Raw genomic sequence first — 24,453 nt, 5'->3', positions numbered from 1 at the left:
AGCCCTTCATTCTGGGTTCTTCCCATAGCAACTGCTTCACTATGGAGAAGGCACGGCTGAAGGCTGCGGCGAGACAGGAGAGGAAGAGGGTGGGAAAGCGGGATGCGCACAATGCCAGCAAAAAAACTCCTCAATTCTGCATCGTGGGAGACTGAGCGAAACTGTCCAAGGTGAATGAGGCTGACTGAATGCTTGTAATCAATCAGAGCTTTAAGTCCTTTAGAAATATATTTCTTACTTGAAGCTCCTCCTTCCCCCTCACGAATGCCCATTCCTTTAATTTACAGAACGATGACGTCAGGGAATATTGCTCCTTTGAAGAAAGTCTGCGGATCTGCTATAGGTGCTGAGCAGGTACTAGGGGAATAGTGTGGGCCTGTTGTACCAATCGAAAATGATTACCACTAAAGCAAATAGAAACAGCTAGCAGGCAACAGGGGAAACATAGAAAATGTTCACATGTTTAAATGCTAATGTTTTAATTCCAGAGGTTACACAAGGACAACAAAATGTTAATGCAACATTAAATGAAAGATAAATATTATGCCAATTTCAGAAAACTGCTTGATTTTTTCCTTTTCAGAACAGAAATAAGTATGCGAGAAAATCTTTTGTTTCAACACTAGCTCTAAGACATTGAAATTAATTAAAATTACGCTAAGCTCTGACTAAACTTCATTAAGGAATGATGCTTCGGAGTTATTGCTCAAACTCCGAACAATAATCTGCACCTAAGTTAGGCAGCTCTAAGTGAGAGCACTTCAGCTCTCTGCAACACTTGCATACAACAGAAGCATACAACTAAAGGCAAAATGTAGTTTGAATCGTTTTGACTTTCTGGGATTGTACTAAATACTTATTTTAACAATAAAGACAAATCAGTATTCTTATTTTTAAAAAGGGGGGAATCTTACTTAAAAATACTGTTTTGAACTGAAGTTTCCATGATCCTCGTAAGAACTGGCTTAACACTTTGACTGTGCAATCTTATTACATACACTGTAATAGCTTAAGGTGTGTATGTGCAACTCTCTTTAACTCAGCAAAAGCATGCAGTAAGAATTACATATCCATAATGTGAAATAAAGCGCTTTGTAGGTCATTCTCAGCATACACATGCCTAATAGATCCTTATGACTAATACAATTCTACCATAATATACTCCTTGTAAAACTTCTCATTAAAGGATATCACTAGGTATTCAAACGAGCTGTCCTAGTAAACTGCAATATGAATATGTGCCAGATTGGTCTCTAATTCTGCAATTCACAATTCATCAAGCACTCTGAACTCCAGTTGCTTTTGCAGACTGAAAGTTTCTAAGTCAGTTGGATGGTTAAGCTATAAACTCTCCTGCAACAGGTTTCACACTTTCGCTTACTGGTTGGGACAAGAAAAAGTAGGAAAAAAAATAAGTTATTCATATTCAATTCTATATAGGGGTAAATTAATTAGTTTTTCTTTTCAGTCGATTTGCCTTCCCTGGTACACAGCTACTGGTTATTCTGCAAGCTCTGATATGTAAGTGTGCTGAGGACTAAACCCATATGTAGGTTTTCAAGTAAAACAGATTGCAAATGCCCTTCCATTCTACATAGCGTATCGTGGTAGAAACATAAAACCTTATTGTTTTCAACACAGTCCAAGGATTACAATAGTTTTGCTGGATTTTTGCTGCAGGATCTTCATATGCTGTAACATTTAAGGTCTGTCCCCTTGATCATCTTGTGATGTTGCATTTTTAGTTTGCTGTCCTTTCAGAACTGATTTATTTTCCCCATGAGGTGATTGAAGACACACAAATATCCTACACACATTGAAATCAAAGTCAATCAGGTGCCACGTCCCAGCCTAAGCTTTAATTCTTGCCGTAGCTTAGGAAGTGCTCCCCTAGGAGGGAACATGCTGGTGCAGGTGATTTCCAAAGCCAGCAAAAAGAGGCAAACCTTTGCGGGTTTCCACCTGCTGGAAAAAGCTCTCTCACAGAGATAGTACATAGCCCCTGCCACCCCACACATGGCCGCTTCAACGGGATGAGAGCTGAGCAGAGAAGCTGTTTGCATAGTTGAAAAAAGTGGTCTGAAAGTCATCCTTGGAAATAAACTGGTTATCCTAGGAACCTGAACAATAGATAGGAAGCAGAGAAGCGAATGCTGTGTATAAATGAAACCATTAGCTTTGGTCCTCTGGGTCATGAAAAAAAAAAATAGTAATATTAATAATAATAATTTAAAAAAGCAAACAGACTACAAAGGCATCCATATGTACATCTCAGAACACTGGCTTCATCTCACTGATTAAGCACCAAGTGAGCTCACTACAGAACGCACACCACCAGGGCCGACCCCCCGCAAATCACTGAGCTGCCCTGCCTTTCCACGTAGTACTGTTCTTGTGACATATCAAAAGGACTATCCTTGGCATTTTCCCAAATTTGTTTCCCCTCCCCACCTACTTAGCTCTAACTCTGATAAGATGCCAGTTCACAAAACTGTCGTTAGTATGCAAGGCAGACCAGTTGCTTGCTAATCCTGCTAAGAGACTGCAGTAAACCCCTGCCTGTTTTCACTGGCATAGAGGGCTTTTTATTGACGACGTCTCTTTCACCTTGGAAGGAAACTGCGGTCACAGGAGCAGGTGATAAGAAATGAAACTCCATCAGTCCTGGAGGAAGGGATGAAGAAGTGTGAAGTCAAATAAAAAGTAAATAATACTCTGCACTTATTGAAGCGTTCGCTCCAGGAACAGCAATGTTACATATGCAGCATCTGGCACAGCCACAGAAAGAAGCTGGCATCTCTCCAGGGAAGGAAAGATTTGCAGTAAGGCAAAGCGTGGAACTGGGCCAGTGCCAGCATATCAAAACCTATTTACCAAAACTAAGAACAGAAGTACTGTGCAAGTTGCCTGTCACACCCTAGAGGGCACTACTGCCAAATTAAAGAATTAGCTCTCCAGGCATCAAATAAAATAGGTTCTTATTAACAGAACATCATTTTACTACTGATTTCCCTTCTTCCTCACTTCATAGCCAAAACCAAGCTAGGTGACAGTGCTCTGAAGATTAAAAACCAAACAAAAAACCGTCCAAAGCCCCCAAGCATGCAAGAAAATAGTAAAACCTTTCCCATGTGTTCCCACACTAGCCTGACTTACCTAACATCTTTTTCTCCCCTTTCCTTTAGTAATTTTATGGGGGAGTGGAATAATTGAGTTAGTTTTTCTACAATGGTTTTAGTTTATACATATCTCTCCAGGCATAGGTCAGTGAACAGACTAACAGAAGGAAAATACGTATGCGGTCAAAAGGTCCTGTTAAGAAATTCATTGACCTATTTAAAATTTTTAAGTTGTATGATACCCTCATATACACGATATGAGATCAGTTTTCTGATGCAACATATTTAGATACACTAAAACTGGGATGGACCAAATGCTGCAGTATAACATATAATGCTTTCTCCTTCCCCGCCTCCCATCAATGTGCCTGAATGACCTTGGGCCTATCAAAAAATAAAGCTTGTGCTTCCACGTATACCGACCGCAGAAGACAATGACAGGACAGTCCATTTTATATGACAGTGTCTTCAAATGCATGCTGAAGGAACCCTCCAGTTTTCTTTTGGTTTAGTATGCTCTGCTCCAAGTGCACTTTGGCAGAAGCAGTTTACTTGTGCAGTGCATTTATCAACATGCTACTACCTGACCTTCGCCTTGAACGAGAAACTACATTCTCTTTGGAAGGATGTAATAAAGAAAATTCAGCACACCCTCTGAAAAGAATAGGAGGAAGCACTTTATGTGAATATTTGGAGATTATTTTCTAATCTAATACTTTTGGGTCCTGGCCTCCATCTCTTGGGTCAACAAAAACACTCTTCAAAGCCCATTAATATCACTACACTGCAAGACGTGGTGAGTGAATATTCCCTTCCTTTCAAAACTAGGATGTATTTATTGATTTCTCTTTTCCCCAGCACTTCATGGAGCACACTTTGAAACCCTGCTGGTAGGAAAAGAGACAAGGAATATACCCTGCATGAAATTACAAAGCATTAATCAGTATGTCAGAATAAAGGAACCAGGATTTCATACCTTTGCTGTTCATGCTCCGCTCGAAAACAGCTCTCAATTAAAGCTAATTGACCAAATGTACTGTGCTTTCTTTTCAAGCAGTAATACAGGTTTTTGCCTTAGTAACTTCAACAAAGCAACACAGGCAAACTTGGATTTGAATTACTGAAAGAGCTTTCACATGTATAAACATTACTACACGTGTTCTTAAGGTGGGAAGAAAATAAACCACTCCATTCATTCAGCCATTAACCAAAATACTTCCAACAAGTAAAAAAATTCCCCTAAGCCCCCAAATAGATGCACTGCTTTGGAATTGTCTCTGTTCAAATGGAAAATCAGTAAGGTGAAGTTCGTCTGTTTTGGTAACGTTCTGAAATAAAATCACGGCAAGTGGCTTTACTCAGAGTCCTAATCAAAGTGCAAATATTTTCTGAGGCACCTGTACCTGGGATTTGGGATAAATGTGTTAGAGAGACAAAGTTCAGATCTTGATTTCAAAACATCTTTAGTAGCCAAGGGCTGTTTCTGAATTGAGTTTTCTTTGAGTCAAATTCTAATCACACTGAAGCCAAGTTTTAATTTTCATTATACTCTTAGCATGCCTCTTTTTCTCTCTCCTACCACTCACTCCACTTACAAGTGATCTGGAGCTCTGTTTTGAAGGTGGTAGGAACTGTCTCACATTGGTTGGTGTTTCCTTTTCAATGGAGTGTCTTCTCTGAGGTGGCTGCCGTCTCTCAGGTTGTGGTGTAGATGATATGGGCAAGAACTTTGGAGGCACTAAAGATTCAACCGGTATAAAAACAATTATTTCTTCCAAGACAGATAACATTGCTCAGTACTTACACCATCCACTGATTTGCTAGAATTCCCATTACTGGTGGATGAAGTTATATATCCATACTCAGAGCATCTTTGAGACAGGTATCACATTCATCACGTTTTCCAGATTGACAGAATAGGAATACTCATAAAACTAGCAAATACATGCATGCTACTGCCCAGTTACCATTGTATGTAAATTTGGTGTTTCAGAGTATTGGTTCATTCTACTTATTTCACCATCCTGCACAGAAAATACATACCCAGATTACATGTTTCATTACAAAATCATTCCAGTGAAACACTTTGAAACAAATGGAAAATACTGTAAAGTCTACAATAACTGTAGCCCTCTTCCCAATAAGTACTTATGAGAAATACGGGTGATTGCTATGGGTCTTTCAAACAAGTACTTTCACTGCCATGGGGACTGAGATGCGAGAAACATTTTAATTGGTCTTAGGTTAGAATGTGTTTCTGCAGCAACAATCCTTTTGTGATGAGCACAGCTAAACTATACCCCATTCACTTCTAACTTCCTCTACAGTTCCACATCAAATTAAAGAATGAAACCACCTTCTGTTTCACAGAGATATCCACATACAGTGTAGGTGAATGCCTTCCAATTGTGAATCGCATTTGACATATTCAGCGGGTTCTGGGGTTCAGCTTTAGAGACTTATTGCATTAACAACATTCAGCTTCAACCTTCCATAAAAATCTTGGACAAAGATCATAGAACAGAACACAACAGAAGTGTTTAAAAGCAGCCACTGGACTCTTATCAAAACTCACTCTTTCTGCTGCTGCCTTCTTGAGAGGGGTCTTCCACTTGTGAGGGGGAGATGCTGCTGCTACTCGTCGATTTGTTCACAGATTCCTCCTATGTGGCAAGAGGAAAAGAAACAGAGTCCCTCAGGGGTTGTTTTTCCTTCTCTTATTACTTCTTAGTGCAGAGAAATCACAAGTTGTCAAAGGTATTTTGCACCATTCAATCACTCAAAGCCCTAGAAGAAGTCCTGAGAAAAAAATGACTACGTAGCATTGACTAAATGGGATTTTCAACACTCGATTTTTTTAGAAAGTGGAATAAATGGTACATGGCTGGAATTTAATGTATTTAACTATTGCATGAAAGAACACAGCCAGAAGAGAAGTGCCTGAATTTTCCTCAGTGTACTCAAGGACATCTAAGGATTTGCAGCTACAGTAGACACATTAATTCAATAATAACTCAATTGTTATTGAGTTAAGTCAATAATTAACTCATAACTCAACTTTACATCTCACACTAGCAAGGATTCAGCACTTGGATTTTTCTGGTCTCCAAAGGAAGAAGAGCCACTCATACAAGTGACTCGGGTAAACAGAAAGTAATCTCATCTCCACTGCACTGTTCTCTAATCCTTAATCTTGGCGCATTTTTCCTTTCTTCTGCATTGAAAAGAAATCTCATTCATTGTAGAAGTATGTTTCATCACAACAGCCATGAGCAATTCCTGCAAGACAAATGGAAATGAAACAGGCTTTGACTAACACTTTTCAGCTATCTAAGCATTATGCCATCCAAATTATTAAATCCTCTGCTTCCACCTAAAACCTCTGTCTTCAGCCACCAAATACCAGAAAGATACAGATCATCACAGGAGCATCCCAAAGGGACAGACTTGAAGGACTGAATGTGAATGCTGTTCAGCTCTAATGTGAATGCTTTTAACCAAGGAGACTTAAATGATTTAAGCTGTCAAGACTTACCGATCAAACAAATGATCTGCTCCAAAATCCAGTAAGCAGCTGAGCTTCTCTCTCACAAATATCCTTAGTTACATGAATCGCAAGCAGGAAAACCTCCACTGGCTGAAAGATTGCCTTCTTTGGTAACAGCAAGTCGGAAAAGAAAAGCTGGCAGGATCACCTCGATGAGCACCATGCATCACAGGACAGGGGCTTTTACAAATTCCCATCAGGTGATCTGTACTGTGCGCTTAGCCCAAGGGTATGAGTTGTATTTGAGGACACTGTATGTATACTGTTCTCACGTATATGGCACAACACAGTATTCCACAAAGGGACTCAGCTCAGAATCCAAACCAATAGATTCACTTTAAGATATCAAGTGTGACCCTACAGAATAGTTGTGATGGGAAGCTTGCAGGGATTTTTAGGCAGTGCGTTTAGCTGTATCAGCAGGTTTACTTCCAAAAACCGGTACAGTTTCACCACAGAGCTAGCTCAGATAGCTTTGCACATCAGAAGTCAAATTCTTCTGAGTGGAAGTTTACTTTCTCATTGCCATAGAAAAGAACAAACTAAGAAGAAGAACTAAGCAGGCTGTCAATTAAGACAACACGTGACTGTGGTGCCGTGCTGCTCATTTTTATGAATTAAGAGCAGCCAGGGTTTCAGTAAGAGCTTTTCGAGGAGCAGAGGGGTAACAGCTGTCTCTGGAACACAGTCCCAAGCAATCCTTGCTCTCGAGAAGTCTCTTGTACTGTGGGACCCACCAAGTCCTAACCAAAACTTATAAGTGCTCCAGTTGTTGGCATCTTATGCTGTAGAGTTTTACAAAAGACTGAATCATGATTCAAGCAACAGTCTGTGCATTGAGTTTATTTACATGCTTTTCTAGGTTTGTTTTTTATTTTCTCCTTTTTCTTCCATGCTTCCTGTGTCTAAAACACAGGCACAGGGAGAAAAGAGACAAAACAAGTTGGATAACTGAAAATATCAAAAGCCTATATATTTTTTTTTAACATAAACCTGTAAAACAGGGATTAAAGAAACCTTTCACATGTCCATCTAATTTTGCAAATTGCCACTCTTCAATGGAAAGAAATAGCCATTGGCCAATCCTCACTCCACTTCTGAACTCAAGATGGGCACATGTCTTAGTCAGATGTTGCAAAACTAGGTAACATACAGCTGTCTCATCTTGCTCCCATTTTTGTGAAACAGTTCTAGTTACTTTGTCAGTAATGGATGAACACTGGCTATCCTAGTGGCCTAGGAGTCATGAAAAAAAATGGTGAAAGAAATAGAAAAAAACCCCAGAGGAGTAAAGTTTTTTTTTTCTTATTCTAAAGAATGAGAGAATGAACTTTCTGGGCCAATGGCTAAGTATAAAACATAGGAAGTATAAACAACCAAACCAGGGAGAATGGAAGCCAGAAGTATGTTAGATTTGATTTATCATCCTACTTAGTCAACAGTGGTTTGTCATTTCAAATTATTTACGTGCACAAACACATGCACAGAAAATGCTGTTACTGCCCTAAGACTTGGCAAACATGGAAGACTTCTTTGATAATGAAATCTTGTTTAGGAAGTACTGATGATCCATCACATGAATTTCTCCATATCAGTACAGTCAATGTTGACGTACAGTAGACTATCTGACGTTTTACATTTAAGGTTGGACAAACCCAACATCCAGGGCTGCGCACTTCTCCACAGGGGGCAAAACAATTAGAATTTTTCATGTACTGAGAAAGCCACAGCTTTAAAGACATTACCGTAAAACATCTGAGTATGTTACTGACATGATTATTGTCTGGAAAGCTGTAGCTTCATTAGGAAGATACCATTTTTATAACTGTATTAGTAATCGCTATTAAATTGTTACTTCTCTTAGCCACACAAACCAAAATGGCACTTCCTGCTCCCCTTCTGAAACTGTGATTCTAGTGGTGATGCAGAAAAAAGCAAGGACAGAAAGCACGAACAGTTAGTACACTATTCATCCTTCCCAGCAAATGGGCATAGAGCTGTATAAGATCTTCTCTCTGGCTGGCAACACTGAGTGTTGGGGCATAGTCTGCATCAGAGTGAAGAACGAAGGGAATGCAGGGGGAGTGGGAAATGCATCTGCATCATAGCTCATTTGGGGGTCCAAAGCTCAGCAATGCAGGTATTTACAGCCTATAATTTACTCCCAGTGAGTAACTCTAAATAGGTTAAGCCCAATTCAAGTAGGAGGCAAAGAGATGGACGAGTCATCTATAGGCAATCAGGACAACACATGCACTCTTCAGTGTGTTAAAGTAAAAGTCAGGAAAGAAGACATTTTGATGGAGTAATCTTCGCTTTTTTCAAATATTCTATGTTCCATGCCCTTTGCCAGCTCTGAAAATTTCACCCAAACTCCCTTCGGTTTGTTTATTTACACTACTTCTGTGCTCTTCCTGAGCCCAAACCAGTATTCTGCTGACCATCTTAATCGCCTTAATTGCTTCACCAGCTACTTTGGCTGACTCAAACCAGTACAGCACCTGTTCTTTGTGATGGGGTTGATTTCTTTTCCATTTGTCTTTTGCTGAATGTTCCAGAGCTTATACTATCTGACTTTGCTTGCCTACACAGTACTCCCTAGTCAATAGTCAGTCAGACATCTTATTTCCCCCCTCTGTAAGAATCACTTCACACTTCCCTTTACAGAATCTTCTTTAGTGACTTCTGTTCATCTTTCTGTGTGAGCTATCAGGACTATCAGGCTACATTAGCTTCAGGATGCACAGAGCTACAAGTTGGGAAGCTGTAAATTTGAGGCCCAACTCCCATTGACAGGTCTTAATATTACCGCATCCTGCCCTGCTTCATTCATATTAACAAACCCTCATATAGCCTCTACTGTAATTTTAAAGACTGCTGAGAGATTTCAGAATGCACATCTCTTGTGCTTTCAGAACAGATGCATCAAATTATGCACCCACACAAGTCACCCATAGGATAACCCCTAATACAAAGAGGGCCAGCCTTTCACAAATCAAGAAAATACACAAAGAGATAAATTTATCACCACATATGCTTCTTCCCAGCCTCCTATATTTCAGCTTAGGTGCCTTTGTAAGCACCCTGTCAAGAAACCCCTCCTTCCTCATTTACTAGAGAGAAAGACAGTCAGGGAAGACTGTCTTCCCCAGGCTAAAATTCGCCTCTGTGAATAAACCCTGCCCGCATATGCTTTCCAGACAGCTTAACTTTCAAAAAGGTCCAAACTCAATTAATAATACTTACTGATCCAGAAGACAAAACTCATTCTTGAGGATGTAACGTTGGTATTTCTTGATGATCACGTATAATGCAGCTTTTAAGCTAGAGAGCTTTTTGAAGCTTTTCTACTTTTTATAATATTTAAATCTTTAGCTCTCCCTTTGAGAGAGGATGGATTCAAAGCTGTTTCTTCATCTAAATGTTATTTGCTTGTCCCTGCCTGTGAAATATTTGCTTGCTCTTACTTCCCAAGCCTATATAGCAAATTAATACTGACATTTGCACCAAACTGCAACCCCTCTGGCACAGCTGATGCTCTTTACTTAACAGCTGGTACCATGAGGCTGGCCTCACATCTGAGTCCTTTAGTGATACCTCCTGCATAGGTGCCAGAAGGGTGCAACACATTTGCCTGCAATCCCAAAAGCATAATTACTACATATACACTGTGGACAGATACCAGGCATTTAGAAAAATAAGTAAATAGTGTGTTTAAGGCCAAAATTAGCATTAAAACTTTTAAAAGAATATTCTAACTTCTGAGGTCTGATCTAATATTTTTGAAGTTCCATAAGTTGACAAAGCAGTCATGGAAAATTCAGATGATAATTTGCAAAGTCACTTCTTGGCTGATCAGTTCAGCAAATTAAGGAACAAGACTCAATTCAAGAAGCAAATTGTGTACCAATTTTTTTACCTCTGAATCTGAGCTGTCAAGTTCAGCCAGCGTGGGAGCTTTAAGGAGTCTCTTGCGTTGTACTGTCACTTGTGTGGCTCCGTTCTGCTTTCCTTGTGGTGCCGGGCCACCGTTCACCACAGAGGCATCCACTAATTTCCTTGCAGTCTCTGGCGTAGATACATCTAGCAAAAGAAACAGAAAAATTGGTGTTTGGACCTTATTTTTATTTTGCCTTCTCTAATCTTACAGTCAAGGCAATACACACGAAAGGAAAAAAAATATTGTGAGAATTATGTGTGCAATTACTTTACTTTAGCGATACACTGGTCAGAGAGGTACAGGCAATGGCTTGTGGTACAGAAGCAATATGAAAGAGTGAAAGCAGTGGAAAAAGCAGCAGTGTGCAATACTAAAACCCAACCTCGGACTTTTTAAAAAACATCTTCTGTTAAACCCCCAAAAATTCTCCCTTCAACTTACAATCTGTAATAAACTATATAACAAGAATCAGGAAGATGCACAACCGTATCTGGACAAGTGAGTTTCTAGTAAATCTAAAGACAACACCACACAGAAACTAGGAGGCTTAGCATACAGCAAACCTCATTTTTCCTGTAAGGACAGAATCACACTGCATTCTGCAGTATACAGAAAAGGAATGAAAATGAGTATTCATGAACTCGGATTCATCAAAAATATGCATAATTCTTAGGCTTGCAAGGTCATTTGTATTAAAAATATGTCTGCGATGTCAAATCTTCATGTAACTTCAGAAACATGAGCCTCCAACTCTATTTTCATCTATGTGAGTTTTACAAGGATGTAACTCCACTAAGTTACTCAGGATTTCTGCCAGTGTGCAAGGAAGATGCATCCCTGATAACGTAAGCATTGGGTCTGCTGTGCTTAACCTAGCTTAGCTTAGACATTAAGATAATGACCTAGGCTTTGACAATTTAAGAGAGCTTAAGAGTTTTTTCTGATAAATCAGTTTTATCCCTGTATAACTACACAGCGCAGTATTCCAATCTGGAGAAAATTATGTCAGAGGGAGAAGGAAGAGAAGCTTTTAATCTCCCATTTGCATGCATGCCTAAGCATCTGGTCTTTCTACAAATGTGTTTTTCTACCCATGTAATCATAGGGCTCGTTCTTTAGTCTTGTAATAACAAAGTACCTCAGGGTATTTTAAAGGCTAGCGTAATGACAAGTTATTATTCTCATTTTTATACATGGTGAAAAGAGGCACAGAAGGTCAAATGACTCATACCTTAGGTTACTGGAAGGAGTACGAGAAATTGTATCACGCAGATATTCCCAGTGCCAACCATGCAAGTACTCACACATCATTTGGAGTTACTTATATAGTAGCCCTGGTACAAACAGACAGGGTCACTGCTGTTACAACACTATTTGCATTGATAAAAGCCATTCTTGCACTAGGTAAGTTAAATCTGCAGTCTAGACAAAGCCTCAATTGCAGCAGGAGGTCTGTTTTACAACATTCAGAGTAGGTATTGAAAAGGAATAAGACAAATAATTTAAATCAATATACATTTTAAAGAATTAATCAGGTTATTGTTAAATGCTGGAAACCAAGCTAAAAAGGACAGGAAATGCATTATACTTCCTCTATAAACCATACCTTCAACTGGGAGTATAAGAGAAGGGGATTATTTGGCCTATTAAAGTCACAGTGACATTCCAAGCCTATGAATCTGTGTGCTACAGTGTCATTACTGCCTTCAGTTCCTCCCTACAAAGAGTTGCAATCAAAGACTTAGACTCTTTAACCCTCAGCTCCTATCTTCAAAGGCTTTGCTAATGGGTGTCCTGACTACCATTATGGCTTATGGGGTTTCTTCCCTCCCAGATTTCTGCAAATACATCACAGGCATCCTTCACACCAAATGCATTCCTGCTCTAACAGCAGCTCAACACAAACCCACAACGAGACAGCAGGGAAACAAAATCTGAACTGCCTCACCTCCCTGCCGCCAATACTACTTCTTGAGGCCTCATAATTAGCTGGCATGCAGTTTAATAAGAAATTCAGGGTTTCCCAAATGAGCAAGAGAAAAACCTTTCATTTGTCTTTTGATTGCACAGGGTGGTTCCTAAACAGACTGTTCAATGAAGCAGCCTCAGAACCACCAACACAACAGCCAAAGGTTGTGTCCCTTCTCCCAAAAACTTCCTGGGTAGCAACTCCCCTGCCTCATGGCAGGGAGGGTGAAGAATGAGTGAAATACTGTTGGATTCACGATGGGAAGGCCACCAGCACTGCCCTCCTTCTAAAAAAATAAAACACGCAATAGGTCTGGGGAACAGAAAGAGGAGGGAACATCCAACAAACATCCCCTAGCACTAGATGATGGTGATGGAATGTATCTCCAAGGTACATCATAAATTGTTTTCTTTTTTGGATTTTGGTTTTGGGGTTTTTTTTGAGGTATTTTTGTTTTGTTTCAGGGGTTTTTTGTTGGTTTTGTCTGGTTTGGGGTTTGTTTTTTTTCTAATAAGGCCTGATTTCTTTAGGCACTAGAAATGAGAATTTCTGACCCATTTTGGAGATAAATTATGTAGCCAATCACTATTAACAAAGCCTAAACCAGTTGTTATTTAAATTCACACATGTATGAATTGTTCATACATATTGCTGAGTTGTTCATATGTTGGGTTATACGTCTTTTTGAAATACCAGAGAACTTTTAGGTAAATTGAGAAGACAATCCAACAGAGCAGTTGTTTTGAATGGCTCTTCAGTAGAAAATGTCATTTATCAGAATTCTTTCTTCTAAAGAAAAAAAACAACCAGTGAATGTTTTTTATGACTTGCAAGCATTAAAGAACATTTTTTTAAAAGTAAAATTAGAAACCCATCTAATTTATAAAATCCATTTTATCATTAGTGCTCAAGTTCAGTTTATCATTCCTGCACTACAGTACTGTATATGTAAATGGATTACCATAATTTAAGGAAAGGATCATGAAATTCTACCATCTTAGCAGATTTCAACAAAAACAACTTGTTCCAAATTTAAAGATAGAATTTGTTAGCAGATGCAGACCAAAAAAAATATTACTTTGCTTAATCTACTTCAGTGATGTACTCAGGCAACAGAAACATTACAATGTGGCAAATAATCATATGTCTTCACAAACAAGATAAAATTAATTAGGATAAACAGGTCAGGAATAACCAACAGACCAATGTTTATAATGATGAATATAACAGTAGAAACTCATTGACAGTTCCTTGAAAGAAAAACCTTCTTTTTTTTTAAATGGATAGTAGTTTCACAACCTCTAGTGTCATAGAACATCAAAATGTTTTGAAGATGATTCAAATGATATTAAAAAAAGGGTTGTGTGTGTAACAGCCTGAGGTTAAGATTTTATTAGAGAGTTAAACACACTGGGAGAGTGTAATTTCTCTTTGTTTTCAGGCAGCAAGTACAATGAACAGCACCTGTAAACTGGATGAATGTTTGGTTTCTTCTGAGTCTCTTCTAAGTTATCATTACAACCGGCAAATGAAAGAAGAGAAGGTCTTGATTTGATTACTTTATCTTTGTGTTGGCCTTCCCTGATTAGTCTTAAGAACGGAGAGACCAAAAAAAACTACCCTAGGATAATACGAAATGTGCCTTTATTTACATCTAAGATTATGTCTCTTAAGAAACAAGGAATTAAGCAGGCCACAGATTACATGCAAACCACAGCAGTTGTAACTACATACTGTCTGCCTTCCAACCAGCTCTTCTTAGCAAATAAAACCAGAAACCTGAATTTTGTTCCATGCAACAAATGTAATCAACTCTACCATTTTTACAGAGTTTAAAAAATGGCTAAAATCAATTTGCAGAATCAACACAGGTTTACCTTTTGCTAGCAATGATGACAATATACTGGAAAAGATTATATAACAAATAATGGTAACAGAGACATGCTGGTTCCTTTTAATAGACTTCAACTCTGAAGTCAAATCCAAGGACTAATAAATCAGTATACCAAACTGCCAGTCTTTGCAAGTGTATGCATCACATTTGTTATTGTCTTATCTAAATTAAGAGATTACCAGCATCTGGTGGAGTTTCTACCTCACACTGGTATGAAGCTCAGATCATGTAAAGCCAACTGTGATACACATCACTTCACAGGGCTGGGAACAACAGGAATAATCCCAGTGAAGTCTGGGTTTAAGAGCTTCAGTTTCCTTTTTAATTCTCTCTCTGCCCCCCACCCCCAGTGTACAAACTGTTTCTGAATTAACAACTTCAAAGCAGCCATGCACACAACTCGGAGGTAAGAACTTGAGTGTTGAGAGTGGGAACAACTGGTCTTTTGAGCCGCATGCAGCGCAGTGTACAGAAGTGAAGCCACTTTTAAACTATTTTTCTGTTAGAGGAAGTGGGCAATGACTGCCCTGGTCCCTAATCGATATCTGAGCACCTCTCAGATTACTCTCATCACAGCTGGCTACTGCTCGCTCCTTCTATTCTACCAGTAAGGAACAGCAGGGTACAAGGAATTCCCTCCTCTCTTCTTCAGGATGACAACAGCAGGGAGATGCTGGAGCTGGGCAGTGTGACATACGAACTACACTGGCTTGGCGCCAGCAAGAGTCTTCTCAGAATTGGTCTGCATCATCCTAGTCATTGACAGCAAGCATAATAAAAGCCCACACCAGTTCTTTAACACTTAGTAGGAAACACTTCTGGTTCTCAGTTGTTTTGTGGGTTTTTTTACGTTCATCTTTTTTTTTTATTATATTTTTCAGCAATTCCATCAAGCAGAGAGCAATGAAAGCAGTGAAAAAGCAAGTATGTGGAAACAGCGATTGCAGAATGAAAGCACAGTATAGCTTCCCCACCTCCAAAATAATGAAAAAAGCAAAGATAGCAACAACATTCAAAACTAGTGCTTATCTGCTTACTATTGACATCCTAACCCATCTAATTCATTTGTAACTTCTCATCTGGTGTCTCACATTTACCTAGCTGGAATGTTTTAATCATCCTGAATTTAGTTCTAAAGGCAATTATCAGATCACTCAGTCATGCCATATGATACTATTTGCTGACAAGCACAACTTGAAAAAACAAATCAATCACATGTGGAAGATGGACAAAGAAAACAGGAAGAGTTCTTCAGTGGTCAGTCAAAAAGAACAAATCCAAGTACAGTACAGATTGCTACGAGGCTTCTTTAAAATAAAAACATTATGGTAACGAGTTAATGGAATATGAAGGCAGATTTAAAAGAATATTATTTGGATTTAAACAAATGAGGATGTCTCAGGATTCTCAGAAATAAAAGGCAAAAGAAGAAGCAAACAGACACATGCAGAAGGACATCTGAAGATTTCCCTTTTGGTGGTCACTGGCACATTCAGTTTTATAGTTTTAAAACTGAAGGAACTTTTGGCATATCTGAAAGTAGCAACACTTTTTGAAAATGGAAGTTTCCCTGTTTATGCTGTTATCTGACCCCTTTCAGTGGAACAAAACACGATACCAAGTACAGACATAATTTTAATCCCAACAGGCAGCTGTAGTAGCTGTACAATAAGCCATCAGTATAAGGTTTCACAAAAGGGCTGCAGCTGGATTAACAGCTTGTCACCGACTCTGACAGAGCGAGTTTGTTCCTTCCTCCCATCCACCTATGCTCATCACCTGCCCTCAGCCAGCTCTCTGATCATCTGATAAGATAGTAAGTGGATTTAAATCATTAGAAGAGCAGAAAACCAACCTGTTAAAAAATCAAAAAGTATTTTTTCCTGGGTTACATGAGTTTAACCAGGTCATCTTGTGAATAAATCAGCAGGACTGGCACAGAGGAGGAGGAGGAATCACATGCTTAAAGGGGAGCTTGCAGAGGAGAGGGAGAAGGGAGAGACCCTCCTCACCTCTTGACAAGCTGTTTATTTGGCTCACCCAGAACATGAAGTCATGTTTACAGATAGGTCACTTGTGAACTTCATTCTCACATTACAGAACTGCTGTATTTTTTTATATTATGAATATTAAAAAAAAAATCTATATGGTATTTCTAGCTCACAGCATGCTAGCATTTCAGTCAGATTATGCCTTTGTATGGAGTAAATAACCACATGAGGTTAAAGGATGCATGGAGAAAGAAAGGATGAAAATGCTGTAAAATTCCTAGATGAGATGCTTCTATGGGCAACTGGAAAGAAAGGGGGAGGGTACAGCTGCTGTTGCTTCTTCACAAAATGAGAGCATAGATTTACTTGGAGACTGTTTTTCTTGGAAGTCATCTAGGGGAAATTACAGAAGAGCCAGCACAAGAGCTCTCTTCAGCAGACAAACCTTTGAGGCCAAATGTAGAGTATTTCCAACCTCTATGATGGAGTCTTTGGGTCTGAGCACCTGGAAAGTTATTGCACAATGAGGAAGGAATGAATTAATTTTCTCGCTAGGAGGCACAAACTCTCTCTGTCTCTGAATCAGAACATGTTCATACACTTACTGCACATCCTAACTAATGGCCATCCAAGCAGAACCTTTAAATTTCATATTAAATAGTTGATAAAGGATCAGCTATCAAATCCTCTTTATCAGCTCTTACCAGCAAACCTTACCAAACCTTGGCTAACCAGCGAAGGATGGTTCAGCCTTTTTTGAGTGAAGGTCTTTGATTTCACAACTCACAAAGCACTACTGTAAAGACACTCAGTAGAACGGACAGTTCCTTTCTAGATTAGTATTCGTGCATATATTTCATTAAATCTAGAAAGGTAGACAAGTTCAAAACTAGTTTTTGGATCCTTGTGAGAAATGAAGTACTGTGAAATATGGTCTAGTCAAAAAGTGACAGTAAAGACATAAAGGTCAAATTAATAAGCAAGAAAATCCGACCTGAAGATGACACTATATTCTGCAATCCTTTTTAGAGGTTGGAATTGCTCTTGGCCACCTTATTTTGGTTATTTAGTTAAACAGAAATCCAACAACAATTTCAGGTGAAATATAATTGTTTCTTATACCCAGGCATCCTTCTGTGGCAGGAAATGTAGGTATTAATATGTAATTTATCTTTTTTTTTTTTTCACTGACCATATCTTGGAAGAATCCCTTCAAGTTTCTTTCATAAATGGGACTTGAACAAACAGATGGAACAAATTACACAATAAGCACAATAATCACGTCAGGTGTTGTTGCACCTTTTACCTGACAAGTCAAAACTGTAAGACATGCTAAGTGGCCGCATTGCTGTAAAAAAAGAAACAAAAACAACAAAAAGAAAATGATTCAGCTGTTAGAAAAGCAAAGGGGTAATGCAAACTGAAGAGTAACTCTACTTGAGACATTTTGGATTCTGTTGCCTAAATCCAAAATGTGTCAGACACATTACTGCTTCACTGCAGTAAAGCCCAAAGTCTGAAAATTACAGTAGCATAAATGGGACTTGGAAACAGAGCAATTTTAACTATATTTGTATAGAATGAGATTTTTCAAATTCAATAAATTAAATATCAAAATAAGAGGTGAATATCTTAAAAACTGAATATTTTCAGTTAAAAATAAAGAGGAGGGGGAATGGAAAAGAGAGAGGAGAGAAAGAGAGGGAATGAGTTGAAAAAAATTTAAAAGTACAAAGTCACATTTCACACAAGTTTCAGTGACCTGAAATAAAGATATTTCTAATTTTTTTAAGCATAATCTCCAATGATTATAATTAAACTAATAAAGAGAGACACTCAAGCTAAGCTTGAGCAGTAGTTTCCTTGAAGAAGACAGAAAAAAAGGCCAAACATGGTGTGATTTGTGCTGATTCTTATTCTTTTTAAAAACCTTAGCCTTTAAAATGTAGCCATAATAGTATCAGCTTCTTTCTGGGCCTCTAATCATTTTATTTCTAGATCAGAAACTGCTCAGATGTTCTTAATTTCTGGAAAGATCAGTCTACGTTTCCTATTAAATAGTGTAATTCAGGGAGTAGACATTCAAAATATTTCTCAACTGAAAATAAAATTTCAAAGCAGTAACTCAAATAAGCAGGCCGAGCCCAGCAACGAGAATGTACAGGAGCACATCAAAACTGACATCAGCTTATCTGTCTTACTCTACACGTGATAAACATGCAGGTTGGTATGGAAGGGCCTGTCAGCCATACACACCATTGTGTTAAAAGATGTTTAAGAAAAAGTTGTGCTGGGACATGTTTTGCTCATGAGACTAAATCTATGTGGTGATTGCAGTAGGTAGCCTACTCAGAACCAGTCTTGGATGTCAGGTTATTTTTCCTGTAGTTCATAAATTAGACATCATCAACCACAGATAAAAGCTACAGAAATAGTATCTAAATCCCTGTCCAAACTTAGAATAAAGGCTAATAGACTTTAAAGCATAACAGTGTCTATCACTTAATGCCTAGCCCTAACTGAGGGTTGATAAAACATGAAATAAAATTTTCTCTAAGCTTCAGTAGCTCTACACTTGAGTCACAAATCCATGCTTTCAATTAAAAGGACATGTACCTCAAGGCTGTGTTTGTTTTGATAGCTTACTCTGATGACTTTATAAGGTCATTTGAAAGCTCACTCCAATTCCTGTACTTAAACCTCTCCCTGTGCGAGGGCTGCTACCAAGACTGAAGTACCATTTCCAAAGAAATTTCAGATTGAGAGCAGCCAGCCACAGGCTGGCTTTTCTTAGTGGTAGCTCAGGCTAGAGAAGATCTTACCTGTATGCATGTGTTGTGCAGAGCAGAGAGGGATACAGCCTGTGGCTGCTGGGAAACACATGCCATAGGTCCACCCATATCACACAGGAGGAACTGTAAGAGTACAGCCCCCCTTGCCCCAAAAGTCAAGTGTAGTTGTGCTCTTGACTGCTACAAACTGAAACAAGGAATAACTCTGGGACACATGCAATGTACCTTATAATTGCAAATACTTCATTTAAATGCTATTTTTTTTACTTTTTAATAGCAACAAATATTTCTGCCCAGATGGTGCAAGTGTCCTACATGGTCTTTCTAATTAGATTTATAATCCTTAAACCTCATTACCTTACACTAAATTACATTCAGTGGTCATCTAGACTATGTGGCAGAGCTATTTAATGCGATACTGAATGTCACTAACATTGCTCCATTCCCAAATCTGCACAAAGACATTTTATTCTAAAAGGAACTTATGGCATAACAATCATTTTAATGCGAGAAAGAACAAAACCTTATATTTCAATATAAGAAAAAATTATTTTCAAGGCCTTTGCTCTTTTTTCTTCTTCATGCCAGCAGCAAAGAAACACTTGAGAAATAAAACTTGCATGTATCCCCTTTTATGCCTCCAGTAACATGGCATTTAATCCAAACAATTCACTGGACTGAAGAGGAATTACCAAAACTCAAAAATTTCATTGTTTAACAAAAAGGAAGCAAGATCGCTGCAAGATAGGTATTCCTCACTGGAGGTCATGCCCTGAAATCAGCTCAGGAAATTATAACTAGTAGTATTCCAAAATTTAACATTGCTTTTGAAGTCGTTTACTAAGTAGGTTTTATGTCATTTGCATAAGTTAGAAATTGTGAAGATCTTTTTGATCAAATTTGCTGCCACTAAGAGGACAAGAAAGTTCTCAGATGGACAACATCTAAAATACTGAAATTGAATGTCTGAAAGAAAAGTAAGGAATTGTTCCACATTTTTACAAGCTTCCTACATTTGGAAAATGTCTAGGCTTATATGAGGAGCGGCTAAGAGAGCTGGGGTTGTTTAGCCTGGAGAAGAGGAGGCTGAGGGGTGACCTCATTGCTCTCTACAACTACCTGAAAGGACGTTGTAGAGAGGAGGGTGCTGGCCTCTTCTCCCAAGTGACAGGGGACAGGACAAGAGGGAATGGCCTCAAGCTCCACCAGGGGAGGTTTAGGCTGGACGTTAGGAAAAAATTCTTTACAGAAAGGGTCATTGGGCACTGGAACAGGCTGCCCAGGGAGGTGGTTGAGTCACCTTCCCTGGAGGTGTTTAAGGCACGGGTGGACGAGGTGCTGAGGGATATGGTTTAGTGTTTGATAGGAACGGTTGGACTCGATGATCCGGTGGGTCTCTTCCAATCTGGTTATTCTGTGATTCTGTGATTAGGAACATTAGCTGATGCAGCAAGTATAAACTGGCTCCAAAGCAGAAGCTGGAAGGCCCAAAGAAAGGATATTCAAAATGCCGTGTTTTCAAAAACGCACCCAAGCATTCACCAAACTCTACCAAGCACCTCAAAAACAATGCAACAAAGCAAGACTGATGAAATTGTTTTTCTCCAGAGACAATGGGTTGTCACAACATACTTGAATCTGGACCAGTGCCTTTAAGAACAGGTGGCAAGCACAAATATTTTGCAAAGAGCAGTGACAGAAAGTATGTACATGGATTATTTCACGCTTTTTCAGTCATAAAATGCCACTTTTGCTCTTCAAAACTCCAGCTAACTCAGTTTTTGTGATACAGTTAAACATTATACTCTCAAAGAAACGTATGTCACAATGTAGGACTGTATTTGTCAAGCCTTTGTCGTCCGAACCATTGAACTAATGCAAATTGGTCATAGATGGCAAGTATAGTATTTGTATAATTTCATAGTAGGCTGTTGGATATACACCGCAGAAACAAAATGCTTTGAATTATTTGCCTACTGAAAACACATACAAATATATGTTGCATAACTTAGAAAATGAAGCAAAGATTTAGATTCAGCAAACAAAATAAAAGCAGATTTTAAATGAAAATAGGGAAACTGATGATGCTAACAACAAGAAACAAAGAGAATAAAATTAATTAAAAACAGACATGTAAAGAATCCTTGCAGATACGTAAGGAATATTGCACTGGGGAGAAGCAATACTGATTCCAGTCTGAGCAAATCTAACATTAACTGTCATGTGCAATAACCAATATAATGCCATTAAATTTATCTACTACTTATATTAAAAACATGAAGGGTAACAAGCTGAACCATCCAATATCTCATTTTTTTGAAATAACTCAGCACAAAGACTGCACAGCCCTAGCAAAATCTGTAGGCTCTTTCTTCTTCTGAGGGGATGAGAACAATTTTATCTTCAGTGACTTCTGTGTGGACATCGCTAACATTGCTGTGCCTTGTGTGGGAAGTTTTCGGTGGGTGCTGCAGGTAAAAACTAGCAATTTGCTTACCCAGCCTGCTACGCCTTATCTCATCAGGTGAGACTGGACGTAACTTCCTCTCTGCCTTGATTTCCTCCAGTATCCTTTCATGAAGGCTGCGGGGCCGCGGTGGGGTTGGTTTCAGTTTTCTTGCTGAGGCCTTGGGATATAACAATAATCAGATTTACATAAAACTGTACTTCCTTGAAAGTAGATGTCACACTTCTTTAGAAATAAATGTAGAATGATGTGATATGATTTTACATGCAATCAATTGCTAAACTCACATAAATCAGAAAAAGGATTGTATTTTTCCCAATTCGTTATGATTTCCCAGAGATAAAGGGCTGCCGGTAATAACAGCTATTAATTGGTAGGGGCCAGATACTACACACCGTTATTTAAGAGATCATATTCTATATACACAAGACAGTATCTTTGAAAGCCTATGTCAGAATATGTAGTATTTACCATATTCTCTGGACACAAACATGTTTTAAAAAGCCACATTTTTGTTAGGAATGAAGCCTAGCAGATTACATACAGGATTTAATGGAGGTCGCGATCGGATGAAATCAAGGATTATTTCATGGGCACTCTTTTTTAATCGAGGTGGAATGTCACCGTTGACCTGGAAAGGAGAAAGTTAAATACATATTTCTGTGGTTTGCATTGATATTCATATATATGATGAGATCAACTGAAAAGCCATCACGAGAAATAGTCACCAGTTCACTGTATGTGCAGGATATAAAAGAAGGCAATGGAAGTTTTCCTACTATCTGAAAAATTTATCAATTTTAAGGTGGGAATAAGTGTATAGATTTACTTAAAAAATCTACCTGTCAGGTTCAGCCTTCAAGCAGCACAGTGCGCGGGCACACTGTCAGGGATGAGAGAGAATCTTATGCCATACATTATATCATAGAATGGTTTGGGTTGGAGGGGACCTCAAAGATCACCCAGTTCCAACCCCCCTGCCATGGGCAGGGACACCTCCCACTGGATCAGGTTGCTCACAGCCTCATCCAACCTGGCCTGAACATCCCAGGGATGGGGCATCCACAAACACCCTGGGCAATGTGTTCCAGTGCCTCACCACCCTCACAGGAAAAAATTCTTCCTAATATCTAATCTAAATCATCCACCTTTCAGCCTCAAACCATTGCCCCTCATCGTATCACTACAGTTCCTGATAAAGAGCCCCTTCTACATAGTAGTTGGCTATCAGCCTTGTCCCCTAGTTTCACAGAAATTCCTGTGGCGCTGTATTTCTTAGAACAGGTGTCCCAAATTTCAGCACTTTCATTTTCTTTTATAAGGGTCAGTTTGCTCATCTTTCTTTGTGAGACTCTATTTGTATAAGCTCTGTAGCTAGAAAATGTATGTAAAGACTGGTTTGTGAAATCACACGCACTTTTGCTAATCAGAAGGAATATTGCAGTCAGAAAAATGGGTTTAAATGCCCATAAGGTCACCTGAATATGATCCCTAACTGAACTTCAGTAATGCCATACAGCTTCCGTATAACCTCTGCTCCCTCAGACATGCCTTGCCATGCTGAGGCAGACTGACAGACTCTCAGAAAAGATTCATCCCCTCCCTGATAAGGAAATGGATGCAGAGTCCCTCCTGGGGTACATTTCACTGCTTTCCCAGTAACTCTTTCTGTAGGTGTCCTACCCCAGACATGGTTTAAATTCTACCTGTTCCTCATCCACTTCCTTAGCTTCCTTAGAGTGAATTTCATTCACTTGGTACAGAATTCCAAGCTGCTAACTCTGCAACATGCATCACTTTCCTAAAAGTAGTGTAGAAAATTAAAATTGAAAAGGTTTACATTAAACGGTGACTTGACATTTTATGATGCGGAGAATATTATTTTAAGTGGTGTGATTGATTCCTTCTGTTTAAAGACTGAGTGATTTTTTGAGGCCAGCAGGCTTTGCGGGATTATTAATGAATTGAGAATTCTCTCTTCCCTGGGTTACTGTTCATCAGATGTCAAAGCTGATAGCTGAAGCTGAGAGTTATTACCACCACAACAGCCATTTTGTAAACTGATAATTTCTGTTCCAGCCTTGGGGAACAACCCCCTGCATGACAACAGGAAATAAATAATACATGGCTTGAAGCCTTTCACCTCAGGGCACTCTATACCCTGACTTAATGCCACCAGGGTATAATTAGTATGAGTATTCCCTCCTATTTGACTGGAAAAGGAGAAATGTACGATTTGCTTAAGTGATTTTCCACAGGATACATGGGCAAAGCAAGTGGATGTTTCACAGCCAACAAGCCAAGAGCAGGAGGGCCAGTGGCAGAACGTACCATTCTCATACTTGGCCCCCAAACAAGATGCTGATATGACAGACACTGAAAGGGAGGCTTTTATCCACTCTGTCCATACTAGATTTATTTCTTTACTCAAACTACCTCTCTCTGTAATGAGCAATTTCATGTGCATCTTTTACTTTTAATTCACCACAATTCATGGCTCTTGACTAAAGTCTAAATCAGAGGTATTTCGCACAAATCCAGCCACATGCAGGGGAAAAAAAAATCACCAACAAAATTATCCTTTTTTTTTTTTTTCACATACCAGATGGGCACCAACTGCAAACTAGTATTTAAATAAATACCTCAAAACACTGTAAAACTACCCTAAGTCTTCATGTATGTGAAACGGCTTTTGTACAGCAGTGTGCATTAAATCTGGCAGTGTAGGGAAAGC

At 38.9% G+C, this 24,453-nt stretch overlaps 2 protein-coding genes across 3 annotated transcripts in view; one reads left to right on the top strand and one right to left on the bottom strand.

The window, feature by feature from the left end:
- Positions 1-24,453, top strand: part of CIDEA (cell death inducing DFFA like effector a) — a 557,707-nt gene that overhangs the window by 95,643 nt on the left and 437,611 nt on the right. The window lies entirely within an intron of this gene.
- SPIRE1 (spire type actin nucleation factor 1) overlaps positions 1-24,453 on the bottom strand; it is a 132,952-nt gene that overhangs the window by 10,309 nt on the left and 98,190 nt on the right. The window contains exons 7-13 of one of the 2 annotated variants that reach the window (XM_069853781.1): positions 22,264-22,350; positions 21,750-21,879; positions 17,767-17,808; positions 10,586-10,749; positions 5,695-5,782; positions 4,715-4,857; positions 1,947-2,120 (exon numbers count right to left, since the gene is read on the bottom strand). In XM_069853781.1, coding sequence (XP_069709882.1) covers positions 1,947-2,120; positions 4,715-4,857; positions 5,695-5,782; positions 10,586-10,749; positions 17,767-17,808; positions 21,750-21,879; positions 22,264-22,350 — 828 coding nt within the window. The remainder of the gene's footprint in view (positions 1-1,946; positions 2,121-4,714; positions 4,858-5,694; positions 5,783-10,585; positions 10,750-17,766; positions 17,809-21,749; positions 21,880-22,263; positions 22,351-24,453) is intronic. The other variant, XM_069853782.1, reaches the window with a different exon arrangement.

Source organism: Phaenicophaeus curvirostris, chromosome 3 (genome assembly GCF_032191515.1).
Source record: "Phaenicophaeus curvirostris isolate KB17595 chromosome 3, BPBGC_Pcur_1.0, whole genome shotgun sequence".
NCBI lineage: Eukaryota > Metazoa > Chordata > Aves > Cuculiformes > Cuculidae > Phaenicophaeus > Phaenicophaeus curvirostris.
This window is presented reverse-complemented; position numbering and strand designations above follow the sequence as displayed.